Source organism: Python bivittatus, unplaced genomic scaffold, assembly GCF_059951505.1.
Source record: "Python bivittatus isolate LINGU-HERP-01145 unplaced genomic scaffold, Pbiv_v1 ctg000700_np1212, whole genome shotgun sequence".
Classification (NCBI taxonomy): domain Eukaryota; kingdom Metazoa; phylum Chordata; class Lepidosauria; order Squamata; family Pythonidae; genus Python; species Python bivittatus.
This window is the reverse complement of record NW_028277098.1, coordinates 46,716,896-46,737,006: the sequence shown is the minus strand read 5'-3', so window position 1 is coordinate 46,737,006 and position 20,111 is coordinate 46,716,896. Positions and strand designations below refer to the sequence as shown.

Here is a 20,111-nt window from a genome sequence, read left to right as displayed (position 1 = left end):
GAGAGAGAGACTGATTTGTCAATCTTGCATAATCATACACCGTGTTTCTTTTCAAATGCAAATTTTGAGCCATAACAATATCCGTGCCATTGGATCCAAATCCATCTTCTAGATCAGTGTTGTCCAAACTTGGCCACTTTAAGATGAGTGTTTGATCTTTTTTGATCTGTTTCCCCAGATGCTGGCTGGGGAATTCTGGGAGTTGAAGTCCACTCATCTTAAAGTGGCCAAGTTTGGACAACACTGATCTAGATCGTGCCTATATAACTTATGATCTGCCAATGCGTTAGCCTACCTGATGGTACACCAAGGATTTGTCAGTTCATCTGGAATTGCTGGAACAGAAAGCAAAGCTTGCAAAGCAATTGGCTGATCAATATACATAGGCTATTGGGGCCTGCCTTTGGTTTGGCCGGTTGCAAATTTCTTGGACCTCACCTAGTAGGAGCTCTTAAACTCATTTACAAATGCTTGCATTCTACCTAGAGGGGCAAGTATTTAAGCTATTCTTGCGACACACTCCACAAACATTACTAGGTCAAGATATTTTATGGGGGTAAAAGACTTAGATGTACTTGGATTTGCCATTTCCCTTGGAATTCCCCTTCAATAAACCCTGGCCCAAGGTTTTTTGCCTGTTTCCCAGAGCTCCACGTGAGCATTAGGATGCAGTGAATGTTTCTCACCAAATCTACGTCACCTGCAGTTTGGAAATGATTCAGAAGACTCTTTAAGTTTGTCCAGCTGAAATGTTTAAAGGTAGCAGGCAGATAAATAAGCCAGGCACGGACAAAGTGGGGCTGAAGGTGCATTTCTCAGACAGAGCTGGCAGCTGCCTTGGCTTATTGGCAGGCCATTTATCATGTCAAGAAAAATATTGATGGTTTTCAAGATTCACAACTGCTCTGGCCCTGGGCTGAAGAAATGCTGTCTTCCAGGAAAGCTCTGAAAATGGAACCACACCATGGAGTTATGCCTCCACAGAAAAGGACAAGGCAAAAAAGTGGGATGAATCTTAGTGTGAAAGGCAGGCCATAGAGGGATAACATGGTGTCTGCTACAGCAGTTTCCTTGTTCTCTGGTGTGCATTTCTAATTACAGCATTTGGAAAAAATAATCTCAGTTGACTGGAAGTATATTTTGCCAAAACATATAGCTTTTGGATACACCATCCTTGTCTACCAAATTGTTTCTTTCATGGTAGAGAAAAGTGGAGGGATCACCTAGTGTCCTACTTTCTACCTCTGTTCTCCTGCTGTTATGTACTTAAAAGGGTTAAAGCTGGAATAACCAAAGGCCACTATCTTGCTAATTATCCACAGAATTGTTTCCAGGGGCTTTGGAAAGTTCTATGCCTTTTGATAGATAGATACATAATGTAAATTCTTACTGTTGTTCACAGTCATTCTCTCCCTATTGTTTGTCTTTTGTCACTTTTTGGGGGAGGATGTTTGCTGATGAAAAACAAACATCAAGCTATATGCTAGGGTGCTGGGTGCAAATTAAACTGGAAATTATCCAAATAATCCTTCCTTCCTTCCTTCTTATACTGGGGTGCACTTTTAATGGAGTTGAAGCTCCAAAATATTTAAAGGAAGGGACATTTATTATATCCCTTTCTTTAACTTTTCCTCCTCTCTATCTTTCCTTTTAACATTTATTTTTTCTACTACCAACAGCACCAAAATTCATTTAAACATTGTAGGGTGGTGGTATAGGAATGATGGCTCACACAATAAGTACCTCTTCTGAAACATTATTGGAATCTAAGATCATACCTCTCAAAAATATCCTAGCCACTTCTCTTCTCAACTTCCAAAGGGAGATAATATATAGGTAGAACCATTTCAAGACAAGCCTGCTTTGGAAAGCTGGAGATACATGCTAAGTCCATATGAGGATGTCATTTAGCGCATTAGTGTAATCACTAATTACATTTCTTACGTTTCAATTGTCCTAAGAAACAAGATAGTTGTAACATAATTCTTCTTCTTAGTGCTATATTAGTCAGAAAATCTGCCAGAAATACTGAATTCACCAGAAGTATTATTTGCTATGCTAAAGATGAATTCAGTTTGGTTCTTAACTTCTCAGATCACTCTGTGAAAAATGTAGGGCAAGAGGGAGAAAAAATATTATACCTAGCAAGATGCTATCATTAATTAAAGTCTCAGGAGAGCAGAAAAGCAAAAGCAAAAAAGAAAAGCATTATTGCTAAATAAAATCAATATAGCCTACACTCCCTTGTGACACATATACAGAATACAAATCTTTGGAATCTGGATAACTGAAATGATATTTGCTCTACTGCTATTACAAGCAGCCTCACCTATATCTATAACATTGGCTAGAGTAGGTATTGCTCAGAGACAAGTGATCAACAGAATTTAGTATATAACAATTAACATTACAATCATTTTACAACAGTTAAGATTGGTGCAATCCAATTACAATGCAATGATCATTAAACAATACCAGATCACTGGGATCTTACCAGTGATGGCTTTCTAGGTTATTCCTGTTATAAAATTAATAAATCAGACATATGGAAGCTAGTAATATTCCGTATAGTTTGGAACAATTGCTATCTGTTTGGGTCAATGGCAGGGATAATGAGAGTTGGGAGGACCGGGGGTTTCCATCTTTGCCATAGTAGAGCATTTACTGATCCATATAGAAATAGAAGAGAACAGAAGCAGAAGCAGAAGAGAACTGTCAGAAGATGTCAGCCCCACCAGGTAGACCAGTCCAAGAATCAACTCCATAGGAAGCTAAGACTACTTTAATTGAGAATGACTATAATAACAGAATCTTGCAAGTCTGATTGTGCTGTGCCTCCTCCCATTCTTATACCTATGTGAATTAGGGAAGTGTCTGTATGAGCTGCTTATGCATACTTTCTGTTGTTTTGGGCTTAAGCTATGTTTTTCTCCTTGTCACTTTGGTAATTTATCTGACCAATCTCTGTCAAGGTTATCTTCCTTACTCTCTACAGAAAATATGAAACTAGGTGTAGAGGAATTTAGCCATGGCCTTGAGAAGAAGGTGGGAGAAGTGAAACAGTTCCTCAGCCCTGAGAAAACAGAAAGCATGATAAAGAGACTCAGAACAGCCCCTCCTTGACCTTGTTGTCCTTAAAAAGGAGCAGTTAAGATTTTGAACAGGTTTTCAAGATTCTGTTAACATATCTTAAAACAATAAAGTAACATTCTTGGAATCCCAGCAGTGCCTGTTTCTTGACCTGGACTATTTTGAAGGGCTGACATGAGCACAAAGGAAATATCTGATAAAGATTAGAACACTGGACTAGGACTGGGAAGATTCAAGTTCAAGTCTCCACTCAATGGGTTTCATGAACTCTCAGCCTAAGCTACGTGAAAGGTTGGGATGATGGAGAGGGAATAATACTGTATGTAACTGCTTTGAGCTCCTAAAGAAAAGTAGAGTATAAAAGCAACAAATCAGCCATTCACAACAAATGGAAAATGCAATAAGAATATCCATTATGATAGTATGCATACTTAGGATAAAAAGTAAAATGTGTAGTAATAGTAGTGGTCAGATTATCAGTATTAACAAAATTCCATTTTAAGATTAACAATATATTTATTGGCAACCCTAGGAAGAAATTTCCAAAATTTCCCTTCATGTAATTAAAATACAACTAATCCTAAATTTATTTGCACTCCTCCCTCCTTCCCTCCCTCCCTCCCTCCCTTATCTTATACCTGAAGGGGAAAACAACAGGCCACTTACCCTTTTTTGGTGAGTGGACACCATACTCTCTGCTTTGAGCCAAGTTTACTGAAACTGCACAGGGGGAGAATACAAGGTTCTGCCCACTTGGCAAGGGCAGGGAAGCAACTTATATACTAATGCCACAAGCTTGGTGACATAATGATGTCCCATAGTGACAGCACCCCTCCCTTGGTGCTCTCAAAGTCCCTTTTGCCTTACCTAATAGTAGCAGGCGCAATGTCAGCAAGACTCAGCACTTCTAGAGCTCACTTCCTTGCTGAGCCACAGCATGTCACTTCCCCAGATTAAGGCAAAGGCCCTGAAGCCGGATAGGGAAGCCAGCACAAGACAGGTTCAAGAGGGTTTCAATAGAAGCAAGGCTCAGCTTAAGTACATTTACCCAGAAATTACCCTCCACATTCCAGATTAGAGAAACAAGAGTTAAAAGAGTAAACATAACAAAACATAACAAATGAATTTCTCTGACATTATATCATACTAAGGAACAACGCATCTGAAACCAATGTAAGTCAATATTACCTTATTGCAAGGGGGAAACCAATAATAATTTATTTATTTATCTATCATATTTATATGCCACCCATGTCACAGAAACGATTCTGGGTGGCATACAATAAAACCATTAAAAAACAGTAATTACAGAAAAAATCCCTCTAAAATTAAAATATAAATATTATTATCATAAAAAAAATCTAAAAAGGGATAGGGAGTGCATAGATGTTACCCACAATGTAGCCACTTCATTAAATCCCCACTTTCCGTGAGACCTCCAAGCCTGCTGACATAACCAAGTTTTAAGGGACTTCTGGAAGGACATAAAGGAGGGGGCCAGTCTCATCTGGGGAGGGGCTGATGATGTTCCATAGGGCCGGTGCCATGGCAAAAAAGGCCCATCTCCTGGGTTCCGTCAAACGTAGTTCCTTAGCAGATGGGCCCCGGAGCATGCCTCTTCTGCAAGACCTGATAGGACAGGTGGAAGTAATTGGGAAGAGGCAGTCCCTCAGATAACCCAGCCCCATGTCATGAAGCGCTTTAAAGGTCAGAACCAGCACCTTGATTTGTATCCAGAAGCAAACTGGCAGCCAATGCAGCTCATGGAGCAGAGGTGCAATGTGTGCCATTCTAGGGGCACACATAACTGCCCACGCTGCTGCATTTTGCACCAACTGAAACTTCCAGATATTCTTTATTATGCCCCCAAAGACCTTCTGGAATAACCAGATATTTCATAAATCTTAAGAGGATTGATGCCAATCAAATTCTCAGGGAATGCTCTTCCAAAGAATGGAGGAAGCAATAGAGAAGAACCTCCCTTGTATCACTCTGACAAGCATTCTCTGTCTTGGGACCTGAAGGGAACATTCCCTCCCAGACCTTATTAGATGGGCAGTATCACATATGCCATGTAGGTGACACCTTTAAAGGTTGACAAGCAGCCCCTTGAATTGCACCTCAGAAGCTAACTGGTAACGAATGCAGCTTCTGCAGCTCTTGTATTTGCAGAATGAGAATCACCCATAACTACCTGAGTCAGTACATTCTGGACCAGCTATAGCTTCTAATGGCATTCAAGGGCAGACCCATGTAGAGTGTGTTGCAATAATTCAACAAAGAGGTGACTAAAGCATGAGGGCCTCCTGATCCAGAAATTGTCATAACTGAGACACAATATGGAGTTGTGCAATGGCCCTCTTGGCCAAGGCTGCCACTTGCTTCTCAAGCAGGAGCTATGAATCCAGGACCTCCAGAATTCACACCAGTTTGGCATGGAGGAACTTGATGCTATCTACAACCAAAGATATCCCTGGCTTCTCTTGGCTACTGAATTCAGAGCCATTCTGTTCTTCTCAGGCTGAGCCTCAGTCCGTTCCTCCCTATCCATTATTACCCTTTAATCCATAAATGTGCACTCTCATTTACAATATGCACACTCATTTTCTGCTTTAACATTCAAAATGATGAAATGTAGCAGAACACACACCTCCAAACCCCAAGCAAACAAAAAGGAGTGACATGCACAATTTCTTTATTAACATTTTGTACCCCACATATCAGTCAAAATATAAATTTCTTCCCTTTTTTATTTACACTTCAAAAAGTTTCAGAGGGGTGGCTCCTCTTTCAGCCAGCTGCCTAGCTAAATCTTCAATCTGACATGGTTATCCTGCCATTGTTATTAACACAGTCAATTTCTGTAGACTGTACTATCTTTAAAGACCTGCATGGAACTCATTGCCTTTTAGATGAGCATTGCCCTTTCATTTACACTAAAGGGTAAAGGGTGTTACTAATAGGAATTTAACATTTACTAAAGAATTATTTTAGCTGTAGGTTTAACAGCAATTTTATTATTCTTTCAACACCCTTACCTATCAGTTCCATCTGCTTAGTTACCTTCTAATTTGTTTCCATATAAAAGGAACAAAAGGAAATATATATATAGAAAAAGAAAATTGTTTTTCTTGTTTCAGAAAGAGAAAATCAAACACTTTATTAAGGTTTCTTCTTAAATGTTTCTTCTCAAAGCAATGTTAAAATATCAAGTACGTCCATTTATATATCCATTTCCAATGCATGGAAGGATTTCACTACCTGCTTATTTCCTGTGAATGACAAAGCACACCTACAGCTAGAAACTTGAAGGGATTTCTCAAGTAAATTAGTAAGTTTCACAAAGGAATCTATATCTATATCTATATCTTATCTATATCTATATCTCTGTCTATATTTCTATCTGTATTCATTCAGTACAATCCCTGAACCAGACAAAAATCTCATCCCCTTTTCTACGATAAGAATAATAAATATATATTAGTGTGTGTGTGTACACACACACACACACACATTCTCCTGTTATGGTTTAAATTGTGTATACACAGACACGTTCTCCTGTTATGGTTTAAAAGTCATATAAAGATATAGTACTGTCAGCAGACCTGTTTGCCATCCTAGAGGGTCAAGACAAGAGCAAGTTTCTTGCAAAATCCTTGATTCAAGTGGCAGATGAAGAGACATGGCCTGGTGCCAGCTGTGGTTCCAGGGTTGGGAACAGCTGGGTCCAATCCCTTGCCATAAGAAAAGATCTCTTTATAGCAAGACAAAGGACAAAGGCTGCAGAAGTTTTCCAAAGCAAGAGCTGGGGCCAATATCTTATTCTGAGGATCCTTCTTCAGAGCAAGGCACTATGGCCAAAGTAGCTGTGGAGACCAGCTGGGCTGTATATGCAGTCTCTGTGGCTCTCCATAATGCCCCAGCCTGAAGATGGATCTTTCAGAACAAGATATTGATTAGTGAGACTGCCCATTCTACCACAACTAATGCATCAGCAAAAACAAGCAAACAGTAAAGAGGTGGGAGGGATAACACTTGTGTAATTTCTCACTCCATGAGGGAGGACATTTTATGCCAGTTCTGAGTTACAACATTTACAATGAATCCATATTTAAATGAATGATTCTTATTCCAATTAATTTGCATTCTGCAGCAGTAGCAAACAGGAGTTTGTCAGCTTTATTCCCCCATTCCCCTGGCATTCAATCTTGGTCAGAGCCCATGGATGGTAGACAGAAGTTGTTAAGGAATTGTGACTATTCACTTGATATACTTGGTTCACTTGATGTACTTAATTGGGTCAAGGAGAGGTAGTGTGCCATGAGAATACCCAATTCAGTCGATTAACCTAAAGGGAGATAAAGTTAGCTGCACACATTCTCAAAGTTGCTTGGGACTAAACTAACTCCCTTTCTCCTAAGCAGCTATATAAGCCAAATAGGAATTGATTGTCCTGCCCTACCTCCAAGGCAGAGGTGACATCCTAGAGCAGTCCCAAATAACAGCTTCTCTAGGCACTCCGTCTCCTTCATTTTTAGTTCCTCCCTGACCATGGCTATATGGGAAATTGAAAAAAAGGGGTAGAATGGTTTTGAGGTAGATAAGCTCACCCCCCCCCACCCCCCCGCAGCTCCAGACAGTGCTACCAACTAGATTTGTCCCCCTTTTGGATTTGGTCTGAGAGATTAAAAAAAAAGACAGGCTGTGACAGCCTCTCAGCCTTTTAATGACAGCTAGGAGGACCAAGAAAATGCCCAGTTGACCTTGTCATTTCTGACTATATGCTGCCAGCTCATCAGAGGTAACCAAGATAGCTGATTTCATGAACAGTGTTCTGCAAACATGACTGTCATACTAGAGTTCAGGGAAAGTTAGAATGTTTCTTCTTAGGGAGAAAGAAGAATAGAACATTACAGACAAGTAGGACATCTTTCTCAGCATTAATATGTGGAATATTAAGTTTATATTTTCCACATCTACCTGTTTAAACCAGCTTGTGATAGTTTTGGAATAGCAGATCAGCTATGTTTATGGAAATCAAACTGCAGCCTCAGCCATTCTGAACATCATCACAAAATATAATAATTCCTATCTACATTTTATTTTCTGCTCTGGCTGGCTGATAGCAATAATGTATGAAGCAAGAGTGATGTAGTTACATCTGCATAAGTTGATCCTGCATAGACATAAAGAGGCCAATCCACCCTCACCCCCCGAAGGGAAAAAAAATATGAGAGAGAGAGAGAGAGAGAGAGAGAGAGAGAGAGAATACATACCCAAGAGAAGAATAGCCTTCCTGGAATACTCATTAGCATTTTCTTACATAGACTAAAATTGTTTCTTAGCAACTTTGACCAAGGCTCAGAAGAGATTTAAGAGATAACAAATTTACCACTTGTCACACAATGTGGTGTACATTTAGATTATTCTGCTCATATGAAGAATGAGCAGATGGGGGATAAATTTGTTTCCACAACATATTGTCCCAAAGGGTATAAGAACAGGGAGATATGTATATATAAGAATAACTTAAGGCAGTTCCTAATAGGACGATTTCCTGCCTCCTTTCTCTATCTCCTTCTCTTTAATTCACATGTGTCCTGAAAAGTCTGTCAGTAGGTTTGGGGATCCACCTTGCATAATTAGGCACAAAGGGTTGATGGGGAAGAGAAGAGTCAGGCAGAGTAAAGAAGAGATCTTCCTGGTTTGGTAGATGAGCCTTGACAAACCCTCCCAGAAAGGCCTTTTAGAGATGAAGTTCACTTCAGGAGAAAGGTTTGCATGAGAAACTTCATTTAATAACTTTCCTAAGACACTGTCGCTACATTAATCCATTTCCTAGGACAGTCATTACAAACACTAATTATTAAGCGTTTGGTTTACCTTCAGTTTCCAGATCGTGTCAGAGCAAGGAGAAACTTCTTTAAAGGATACATGTTTCTTCTGAATATGGGACTGTAGAAGTAGTTCCCCCAACTATGTAACTGTAAAATGAGACTTCCAGGGTATAGCAGTAAGAAGTGTCATCCAGCAAGCCACCAAGGAAGCGACGCCCCGTGCCTGCCTTGACAGCATCTCGATTGAAGGAAGTGCTTGACTGTAAGGAAAAAGATGAGAGCAGATGTAACAGGATTTCTGCATTGAGAGGTTCCCCAACACCCAGGAAGTTATTTCCCTAAACTCCACATGCCACATCACATTTCTGACAACTGCTGACTTGCTTAAGTGCCAAGAATTTCACAAACTGCTCTCAGGTAATATATACTGACAGAGATCTAGCATGAAATGCATTACATCTTCTATGTATATAGACTTTTTATTAGTTCCTTTGTTTTCACTCTTCTCAATTCCCTTTCATAAACTCCAGATAAGTCATTGATTTTGTGGTACAACTGTGAGCCCATCTGACTGGCACTGCAGTTTTTTTTTTCTTAAGGTTATATGATGCATCTTAAAAAATAAACAAATAAACTGAAACCAGTATCCTTGCAAGAATGTTGATAGAGCTGCATGCAAACATTTTACTTAGAAAAGTAAAGAATAATTTGTAGGAGGAGATTTTCATTGGGAACGTAGCCACTGGGAGAAGGCTAAGCCATACTCTACTCTAACATTACAGCCCTAATCCAATATGCACTTCTCTGGACATGCGATCACGGAAATGCATCACCTCACTAAATGAGGCTTTAAGATTGGAATCTAAGGAGAGAATTTACTGAAATATTAAAATTATAATTATTAAAATTGTTGACGCTTTCTATATTGTTCATAGGCTTTCCCATACTTATGAAAAGAGTCAAGTTTAATTTTTTTATTAGGTCTATGTATACAGAAGCAACTGTATTATACTGTGAAGAAGTAACAATACTGAGGTTGAGGAAACTCTTTCTAGACTGCAGGTGAACTACTGACAATGCAACAAAAGACTTCTCTTCCCATCACATCTCCATGAGGCCAAATATCTTTTCAGACAAGACCATATGCTGCTTCGCTCCATGAGGTAGCACAGTTGTCAGGAATCAGAGCCTGAGAAAACAAGGATACAGATATATATATATATATATATTTAGCACAAAACTTCTCCTCTCTCTTTGAATTAGGCCTTCAGAGGAACGGATACATATCCATACATGGCAGACCTTGATAAGTGAAGGTATGCAGGGAAACGGCAATTCAGAAATACCTGCTGGGTTTCTAGCATTCTATTAGTTTCAAAGTTTCTCATCTGAAAACCCATAGAGTCTTACAGGTTAATTCAAAGTAGATGAAATTCTGTTTCCTATTAGCTGTAGTAATATTCCCACCAACTTGAGCTAAGGAGTTCTACAGCACTATCAAAGATATTGATTATCTGGCTCTGCAGGGGAATTCTGCTATTTTATTATGAAAGGAGAGAAAACTAGTGAAACCTGAGAAGAAGTGAAGAATAAATTGTAAAAGAACAAAGGAAGGGAAACAAGCGAATAGGAAATGATAAATAGAAGTGATATGGGAAAGAAAAACATGACAACAAAGGCATTGCTAGCAATATTCTTTCTCTTTTTCATTTGATTTTTTCTTTTCTTTTCTTTTTTACATGTATTGATTGTATTTTGCAGAGATGTTTACATATTTAGTGCTTTGTACTGTATATTACTGAAAGAAAAATAAAAAATATAAATTAAAAATTTTCTACAGTAGCAATATTTAAAGTATACCATAATATCTTCAGGGTAAAGCTTTTGGATGGCTTTTGGCTTTTCAATTAAGAGCTGAACATTTCACTTCAACAATGAATAAGGTTTAGACAAAAACTAAATGTGACTTTTTAAAAAAAGTAACTTAATTTAGCATAATTATATAATTATTCCTTACACAGACTGTTTATTTTTTTAATGCAATTTGTCTACCACTTTAATCCAAACAAATCCTAGGAGATATACTGATAGTTAATAATTTCCCTTTTCTGTCATTAAAACTTACAGTGTGGCAGTGACTTTTAGAGGAGCTTGGGGAGGTTGAAATGTTGAATCTTGGACTTTGTCAAAACTTCAGAAAAACAAAGTTTGATTGGAACATTAAGAAGAAATTGTCCTTTTCTGACACTGAACTTTATCCGATCAGTTTGGGGGGAAAAACTACAGGGGCAATCATAAATTGTGTCACATATTCAGATACGTGTGTATGTAGGAGAGAAATTCAACATTGTGGCAACCTGAAGTTAGGTCACTGGTTAAAATAGGGAGAATATCTGCATAGGAAGATAGATTGAGGAAGAGAATAAAAAGGGGATATTTTCAAGTTTGAAGTCTGTACTTTTATTGTTGTTGCTAAAATGGACACATTCGTAATCAAGCTGCATTTTGTAAGCTGATTGTTTTTCTTCGCCCCTCCTTTCTACTGCCTCAGTCAGCTAACAACAGATTGATAATCAGTAAATTCGAGTCAGAACTAAGTACTTCTGCATGCTGCACCTAACTATCTTAGGAAATTCACTGTCTTTAAAAGGCCTAATGCCTGCAAGTGTTCCAGGAGAAAGAATTGCTAAGTTGGGGCATCACAACTGAATTCCCCAGTTGCCACCAACCAACTCAGGTTGAGTGGCTATCAGAGGAAGAAATCAATTGATGGCCACAGCCAGTGGAAGGCGGTACAGGTGTTCCTGGGCCATGATACAGGGTTTTATAGCTGAGCACCAACATTTTGAAATGAGCTGTGAAATGGACAAGGAACTAATGGATGACTGATCCCAGATAATGGGGGAATTAGCCTTAAATCAATATCATACATTTCTATTTTAATCGTGTAATCATGACATTCCTTCAGAAGATGAGAAAACAGAAGTTTGCTGAGCAACCTTTCATAACCTATTAGCTAATTTACTAATGCCATTTGTGGAGATTTAAGTTCTGGCTGGCATTATAGGACTCATGATTATTTAATAGTAAACATATTTGCACTATGAGAGGCAGCTTCATCTGATAACTATGATTCTATACTTAGTTCAGATATCAAAGCTGTGCTATGGGGAGAATATAATAACTGAGACATTTTGCACATTAGCCCAAATTTAGGAAATTAAAAAAAAAATCTGAAATGTTTTCATTTAACGGAAAGACTCTCCTCCCCTCAAAAAGAATGAAGGGCTCTAGTACCTTCATAGACTTATAGTAACGAACTAATGAAATTACTTTGGAAAGAGAAAATCATAAATAGTTGAATTCAAAGTTGTGCAAATAGTGTGTTGAGAGGTTGGAAAAGAACATTTACCTTTCGGGGAAGAACTTGGAGAAAAAATCCATAGAATTAGAAGGGACATCTGGGCCATTTGGTATAGTTTCAAGTGTTTATTACTTGAATATTTCTTCCTCTTTCTCTGAACTTTATATACAGCTTTGTAACAGTAACTAAGCTAACACACCCAAACTTCTGCTCTTTTATTTATGTTTATTTACAATATCTTTCATTGAATTAAAATGCCATCCTTACATAGAAGTATTCAGAGTTAGAAATGATTGCCTCCTTTTTCTAAGGAAAAAAGAAGATTCAGGTTTACAAAGGCCTTTTTTAGACAGAATGGTTGAAAACCTAATTCTCAGCAATAAACAGATGAGCTGAAACCTAGTTAGCACCTATGTTCCATATTGCAATAGTCTGTTGTTTATCAGACTAAGGACACAGCTAATAAATTAGTTAGGAATGGCTGAATTTCTTCTGATATGTTAAACTGTGTTGAATATTTGTGGGTTAATTGTGTTTCTGTATTGCCTAATAATACAGAATAGTAAGTTTTATAATATTTTTATGTTTTTTCTTCTGTGCTGGTTCTCTTTCTTATAATACAGTTACTACCATTACTGTTGTTAATAAAGTAATATTGTAAATATTACTTTAATATTTAAAATAAATATTGTTTTACTTTAGTATTTAAAATTGTACACCACTGAATATTCCATGCCTATTTTCTCTCTCATGTTGTTGCTATACATTAAATTATGTTCTCATACATAAGCTCACAAGTAGAGGTTTGATTTCCCCCCTCTTAATAAATGCTGTTTCATTTACCCCATGAGTTGCACAAATGTTATATAATGAGCTACCAATTCTGAATCTTCAGTGGGTCGAGTTAGTTAAAAACTGATTGGGGATGTAGAAATAGAACCAGAAAATCTGTAGCTGTGTAGAGGAAGCCAATTCTGGCCCAGGACAATCCCAGACAGAATGTTTATTTTTCAACTGCAATTTGTGTGAGTGTCATGGTTGAAAAAACTATGCCTTCCTTCATGGGAAGCATTATAAGGCAGCAGCAGGGCATAAATTTAAGGAGCACAACAGGAGTGGGTAGCCATTGTACAATCATCAATGAGAATAAACTCCTCACACATGAAATCCATTCTGCTATAGAGCTGTGCTAATTTTGAGTCTAATTAAACATTAAAAAATCTTCAGGAGGGTAGTTCTTAAACAAATTTGCCTAAATTTGGTCTTTAGTTGATCTTCAAAAATCCCCTTGAATCTACGCTTACTGCTAGCAAGCAAAATCCAGAGAAGTGACAACAGCACTGGTGAATCCTATTCTGCCACCAATATGTTAGTAGCAGAAGGCTTGGTGCAAGCATCCTGCCTTAAAAAATATTCATTAATTATTAATGGAATATGAGTATTGGACATCAAAGGGGAGCTATTATGCATGCTAAATGGTGTTATAAATGTAGGTGTGGAGGGGAATTCATTTCACATTTTTCTCAGTGCTTTTTGTCCCCCGTAACTCACTCAGACTTGGCAAATATTTTAAGCAAGAATAATCTTTTCAAAGATGTTATCAATGGTTAATGTAATAGAACATTGTCTTGATGTTGCTTCCTGGTCAGTCCTAGCCGCAGCTTATTTTCTTGAGAAAAAGCAAAATGCAAACTTGCTTCTCATTAAATGATTGGGTAGATGATCCCTATTTGGATCAAAGAACGAGAGTATATAATAGACAATATTATCCTGGCCAGATAATATTGCAAGGAGAATGCCAGAAAGCAAACCTAGAATTTAAGACAAACCTAACTGATCAATCAAACCATATAGGAACTCTACTACAATTGTGCCTACTTTTCTGTGCATTAGAACCACAAACAGTTTGCAATCCTGGAAACAAAACAAAAACAAAAAACAAAAAATTAATTGATCCCTTGATCCCCTCACTTTTTGGGAAATACATATCTAAGCATGGCAAGGAAACTCATCCTAATTTCCTCAACTCTATTGTGTAAAATTTGTTGTTGCTTTTTGCAAATTGGTATTAAATGAACCCACAAGAGGCAAACAATTTTCTCTATTACTCTTTGATAAGAGGGAATCTTCTAGCGAGTATTACTGCCAGTAGACAAATGGTCTTCTTTGTTGATTGCTTTGCTTCCAATATGCAGACTCAGCTGCTTTTTTTAATTCTTTCTTTCAGTGAAGCAAAAGGCACAAAGGCCTTTTAGCTTCCTTTTTTCCTTAGGCCCTCAAATCTTTACCATAGGTGATTACAATGTGGGCAGTGATTGGAATAATACAAAATTAAATACAAATCACCAGTTGGAATATCAGCTAGTAATGCTTACTGTCTCACATCATCATAAAGGTAAAGTACCAAGGGACATGAAATTCATGGTGGGGGAGAAAATTACTATTGTTTAATACAATTGGGAAGAAATACAGTACAATATACAAAATGAAAATTGCTTGCATCAAGACATGTTTTTGTGCATGTAGAAGAACTGCCTTGTTATATCAAGCCAAAGATCCATTTAATCCATTGTGCTATTTTCAGACTTGCCATCTTATGCTTCTAGTAAGGTGCAGGTAAAGGTATTAGCATTCCCCAGTTGTTTGTCCCAGGCATCTGCTATTCAAAGATAATATTTAACACTTTTGAATATGGCAGTTCATTTAGCTTAAAGCTGAACCTTAATTCCTTAGGAAATATTTCTTTCTGAGAAAAGGTCAGAGATTTTTCTATGTTTTGCCTGCCTACGAAAAAATTCTGAAAATCATACAAGATTGCAGTCCAGTGAAATCAATGGATTGCAAGGTGGTGATTTGGGGAGATCTAAGCATAACTTCATTTTATTATGTGAAATGTTATTCAGGGCACAGAAGGCACACAACTAACCAATAAGAAAAAGGGACACAGCTTTATGTGGACATAACTGACTGCACGGATAGATAGCTTAGGCTCTATCCCTTTCCTGTTATGCCTCCAGACAAAGCAGTGATCTCAGAAGCAGATGCAGCATAGGTGTAAAAACAACCTTCTGAAAGTCAGGCATTGAAGTGTGATGTATGTTTGAATGTTTTCTACTTTATTCATGCACAGTAGACATAAGATGCCAACTGAGGTGGCCCAGGAAAGATGCAGATAGGAAAATACCATTTGACATTGCCCAGCAATAGTTAGAATAACTAAAGAATAAATTGAATTCATCATCATCATCATCATCATCATCATCATCATCATCATCATCAAGGCTGCCCCAAAACATTTTGCTGTCTGAATTATGGATCAGAAATAATTTTATTTGGTTCACATATATCACCAGTTGAAACCAATACTACAAGAACGTAGTACTAACATCAGTGTATATCATACAAACAGAGCAATGCATGAACAACATTACAGGTAGTCCTCGTTTAGCAACCATAATTGGGTCTGGCAACTCAGTCGTTAAGCAAAGCAGTCATCAAGTGAAACCACAACTGTGCTTACAATCTTACTTCAGTTTTGCTTTGCTTTACAGATCTGTGAAGGTCATAAATGCAGGCACTGGTCGGAGAATTACTTTTTCACCACCATCATAACTGCAAATGGTTGCTAAACAAGGCAGGTGCTAAATGAGGACTACCTGATACTTGCTGGATCGGACTGGGCTTCTTGTTCACATTCACTTGGGGCCTTTCTACCTTAAGGCCATTTCTATGGAGAAAATGATGGGCAAGACAGACTGTCCAGTTGGCAGCAAGCTGCCTTATTCTACCTCCATGTAAAAGATGGATCAGAATAACATTTAGGAAAATAGACTATAGTTTAAGTTACCACAGTTTACAGCTACAAAAAGCCCTGGTTGCTAAGCTTCAGAAATTGGGAACAGGACTTTTTTCTCCTATGATCTTATTACAGGTCATTCTAAAAGTTGTAGTCCAAAGAGATCTGAAGGGTTCTAAGTTAGGTAAACCTACCATAGAGCCTTCATTAACAGCTTCAGCAGTGACTCTGCAACATATACAGTACAGCTTGGAAGTATAGTAGATATTTTCCACCATTCTCCCCCAAAACCCTTCCAAAATCACCCTACCTTTAAAGTAGTTACTGTATAAGTGGTCTTTATGTAACAGGTTATTATTATTAACAGTTAAATTACTGGTTATTATGTGATAATTTTCATATAATCATCATATAAGCCTATGTCTCTTCTTGCAAAAAAGCTGAATCTAAATATTAAAATATTTGACTAATTTCCAGTTCATGTTAGATTTCTAAAGCTTTGTGACTAGCCCCTATTTATTACAATTAAAAAGATCTTTGATAAAAAAGGCATGCAGTAAAAGAAAGGTTGCTTACAAAGGAGAAGTCTTCAGCATTCTGACAGAGTAGCTTCGGGAAGATAACCTGTCTGTGAAATCTTTCTTCATCTTCAAAAATGTTCCCGTACATAAAGCCATTCATCATAGTGGAGTGAGCATGGATGTCGATATAGAATTCCAGGGTAACTTTCTGTATAGAAAATACATAAGATAAATTGAAGATATGTTTCAACAAGGAAACTAGCTATAAAAGTGGCAATGTCATTTCTGAAACTCAAAACATGTAGCCATTCCCAGGGGTGTCCATGAGGAGAGTCAAAAGAGTGGCAGTCACAACTGTACAATAGAAGCCCTGCTTCTTTTATGTATATCACACATGTAACACATGTAAGAAAGGGCCGCCATTTTTACTTTTTTTTACCTCCCTCTTGTGGAACCTCCTGAAATTTCTACTACCTGTGCTGCAGTATAGGGCACTTTTCTGCTTTCACATTGTCTTTTCCAAAAGGCTATATCTATTTCTAAAATTGACAGTCCTGTGAATAAACTTTACTTTGAGATGTTTCCACTCTTGAATGGGATTTTGCTACCCTTTATGCTAGAAACAGCCATGCACTGGCCTGACTTTCAGGAGAGCTGGAGGATCTGTAGGATCAAGATTCCTGATTATGTGGATTATAAATGTGTCCAACTGAAGACAATTACAATTTCCTTTCAGACCTTCCTGTTTCACATGAGAAAACTGAGATGGGGGTGATGGTATGGGGCAGGATATGGCATGGACCTCCCCATTCTCTCAATGACTAGACATCTGAATGCTTAAAAAGGACTCACAATCAAATTCCATCTCTTTGATAAACACAGAACAGTAGAGCTCATTCATTATCTACTCTGTCAATACCAAGGAACTATAAATAATCTAACAAGTTAGTTCATGTTAATTCACATCATAATCTTTTAGTGAAGTGTCACTTCAAATATTTTCTTCTTAATTATTTGCAGTGTCTTGTTTATGTACAGTAGGTGTTCTTTTGCATCAGGAAGTCTTGCAGAAATTCCTCAAGTCATAGTAACATTTCTTTGAAGCAAAACATTTCTGAATATCAGCACAGAGAGGGAGTTTGACGGATGCACAGGGGGAAAATTTCTCAAAGCATTTTGATGTAGTAAGCTACCCTAAAAGATTCTGAAGCCCTTAGGAATCCTTATGATTAACAGACAGAGCATATGTATGCCAATATCACTGTCTACAACAGTAAAATGAAAAAGCACCTTAAAATCAATACACACCAAACATAAAGTATATATATTTGAGTCACTTCTCAGGTAAAAATTACTCTTGCAATAAAAACCACAGTATTATTCCCTGATGCCTAACAGAATAATAAAAAAAAAGTCTTAGCTATTTTATTTTATGAACCTTAGAACATTTGGTTTTGAGCAAATAATTATGCTGCGTATTTCCACTACTTTTGATTATTATGCTGTCTATTTCCACCTCTTCTATTTTGTGACTTCTGTCAAGGGATGCCTTAAATGTTATTCTTCAGCATACTTAAACAGTATTCTTTAAAGAAAATTCTAGAACCCATACAAAATGAGGAGATAAAGTATATCCTTTAATTGGAATTAGCCATTAAATGAAGAAATATTATATGAAGAGCATTATATGAAGAAAAATATGGTAAAAGCCATCATTTATTTTGTCGGTAACTGGATAACATTCCTGTCCATCTCAGGAAAAGGCGTTTACTTAATGCAAGTCTCATAAAGTATAATAAGTCAACAACTGGTCCCACACTTTGTTCTTCCTTAAATTCCACCCCAAAATGCCAAGCAAGGTGATGAAGTTTGAGGTTATTTCAGCTTGGCGGATATCAGATGATTTTCTATGCCATATCCATTTTCAGTGACAAATAGGCTGCTTTAAAAAAAAATTAAAAATGAGCCACTTAATTAGATGAAACAGCTGCATTTATTTACATCCTGAAACCTGGAAATATTCCCAATGGAATTTTTCCCCAACAGCTAAGAAAGACATTTGTCTCCTCAATTAAACATTCCTATTAGTATAAAGCATATTTTTACTTGGAAACTGAAATTGTAGCAGAAGTCAGTGAAGACAGTGGAAACAGACCAACTATCAACTAATTCTTTGTTCTTCTTTTCATGCCTCAGTAGCCCAACCCCACTCAACAACACATTCAAATTTGGTTTAGTAATTACTTCTGAGAGGTATAGTTGCCAGGCAGTATTGCCTATTAGGAAAATGGTATTTATACTTTTATGTCTGTGCTTTGTTTTCTGAGTCACATTTGATAATGATTATTAAAGAAAAGGAAATATGCTTCCCATTCATCCAGCAATGGAGTCATTGTTAATGTACCACAAATATTTGGAGCAGAAAGATTCTCTTTGTCCAGAACTACAAAGGCATTCTACTGGCCTTCTAATAGCCAATGGCAGCAGACTTATTCTGCTATTATGATTCAGCTTTTCATTTCAAATTGCTGGCATTCATTGTATCCCAGGTATGGCTTTGGAGGCTATTTTGGAGCTGGGCAGGTTGAATTAAGGTGCGTACTGTATTTTTCAAAGTTAATGTCCTTGCTTTATATTACAATCCTTTTTTAGTTAGACAGCTTGCAATAATGGAAATTTGTCTAAAATACAGGGAACCCATGATGCAGAAGGAAATAAAGACTACAGCAATTGTACTACAAAGTCCCATGGGATGTTTGCTACTCTTGCCTGTTGATGAAGTTAAATGTGGATATTAATCTCTGGTTCAAAGACTTTCACAGTGGAGGAAAAATGAGATACAAATAAGACTAGTTTATCTCGAACCCTGACAAATGATAACTACATCTCACTAGAGTAATTAAGGTCCAGGTAAGCATGAACATAGAAGAGAACAAAACACAATGGTGATTTTACTGTTTTATTTAGATACAACAACAGTATGCTAGAGGTAACTGTATGTTGGAAAGATAAAATAAATGTTAGATGCACTATTTTCCTATTTTGAACTTTCATATATTTTATTCAGGTATTTGGCCTAATTGTTTCTGGGGAAATGCCAGCCTCTCACCTATTTGCCTTTACTCCCTTACTTTACTTCTATAAGGTGAAATTGGAAATGGGAATCTATTCACAATTCCATAAATGATACCAGCAGCCTTGGCACAATTGGAAATTCAATTTTTTCAGGGCAGACCAGATTGGGTACTAGAAGGGAGGGTGTTCTGGCCTGGCTGAGGATTACAAGGCATCTAACTATGGCTGAATAATTGTAGAGAGCAGAAGAATGACAATAAGATCTTGCTTTGGTTCAACAAAATACACCCAGGACCATGGACAGCTCATTGCAGGATACATCCTGGATCTCCAATGTCTGGAATATACATCTGGAATGCAGAGGATTAACTAATACTTTCCATCATGCCTGCCAGTCTCCATGACCCAACTGATATTTTTTCATTGTT

General features: G+C 37.5%; 1 protein-coding gene across 2 annotated transcripts in view; it reads right to left on the bottom strand.

Moving 5' to 3' along the window:
* BEND5 (BEN domain containing 5) overlaps positions 1-20,111 on the bottom strand; it is a 949,534-nt gene that overhangs the window by 76,930 nt on the left and 852,493 nt on the right. Inside the window, exons 10-11 of one of the 2 annotated variants that reach the window (XM_088153213.1) lie at positions 16,664-16,816; positions 9,025-9,187 (exon numbers count right to left, since the gene is read on the bottom strand). In XM_088153213.1, coding sequence (XP_088009339.1) covers positions 9,025-9,187; positions 16,664-16,816 — 316 coding nt within the window. Of the gene's footprint in view, positions 1-8,973; positions 9,188-16,663; positions 16,817-20,111 lie in introns of both variants that reach the window. The other variant, XM_088153214.1, reaches the window with a different exon arrangement.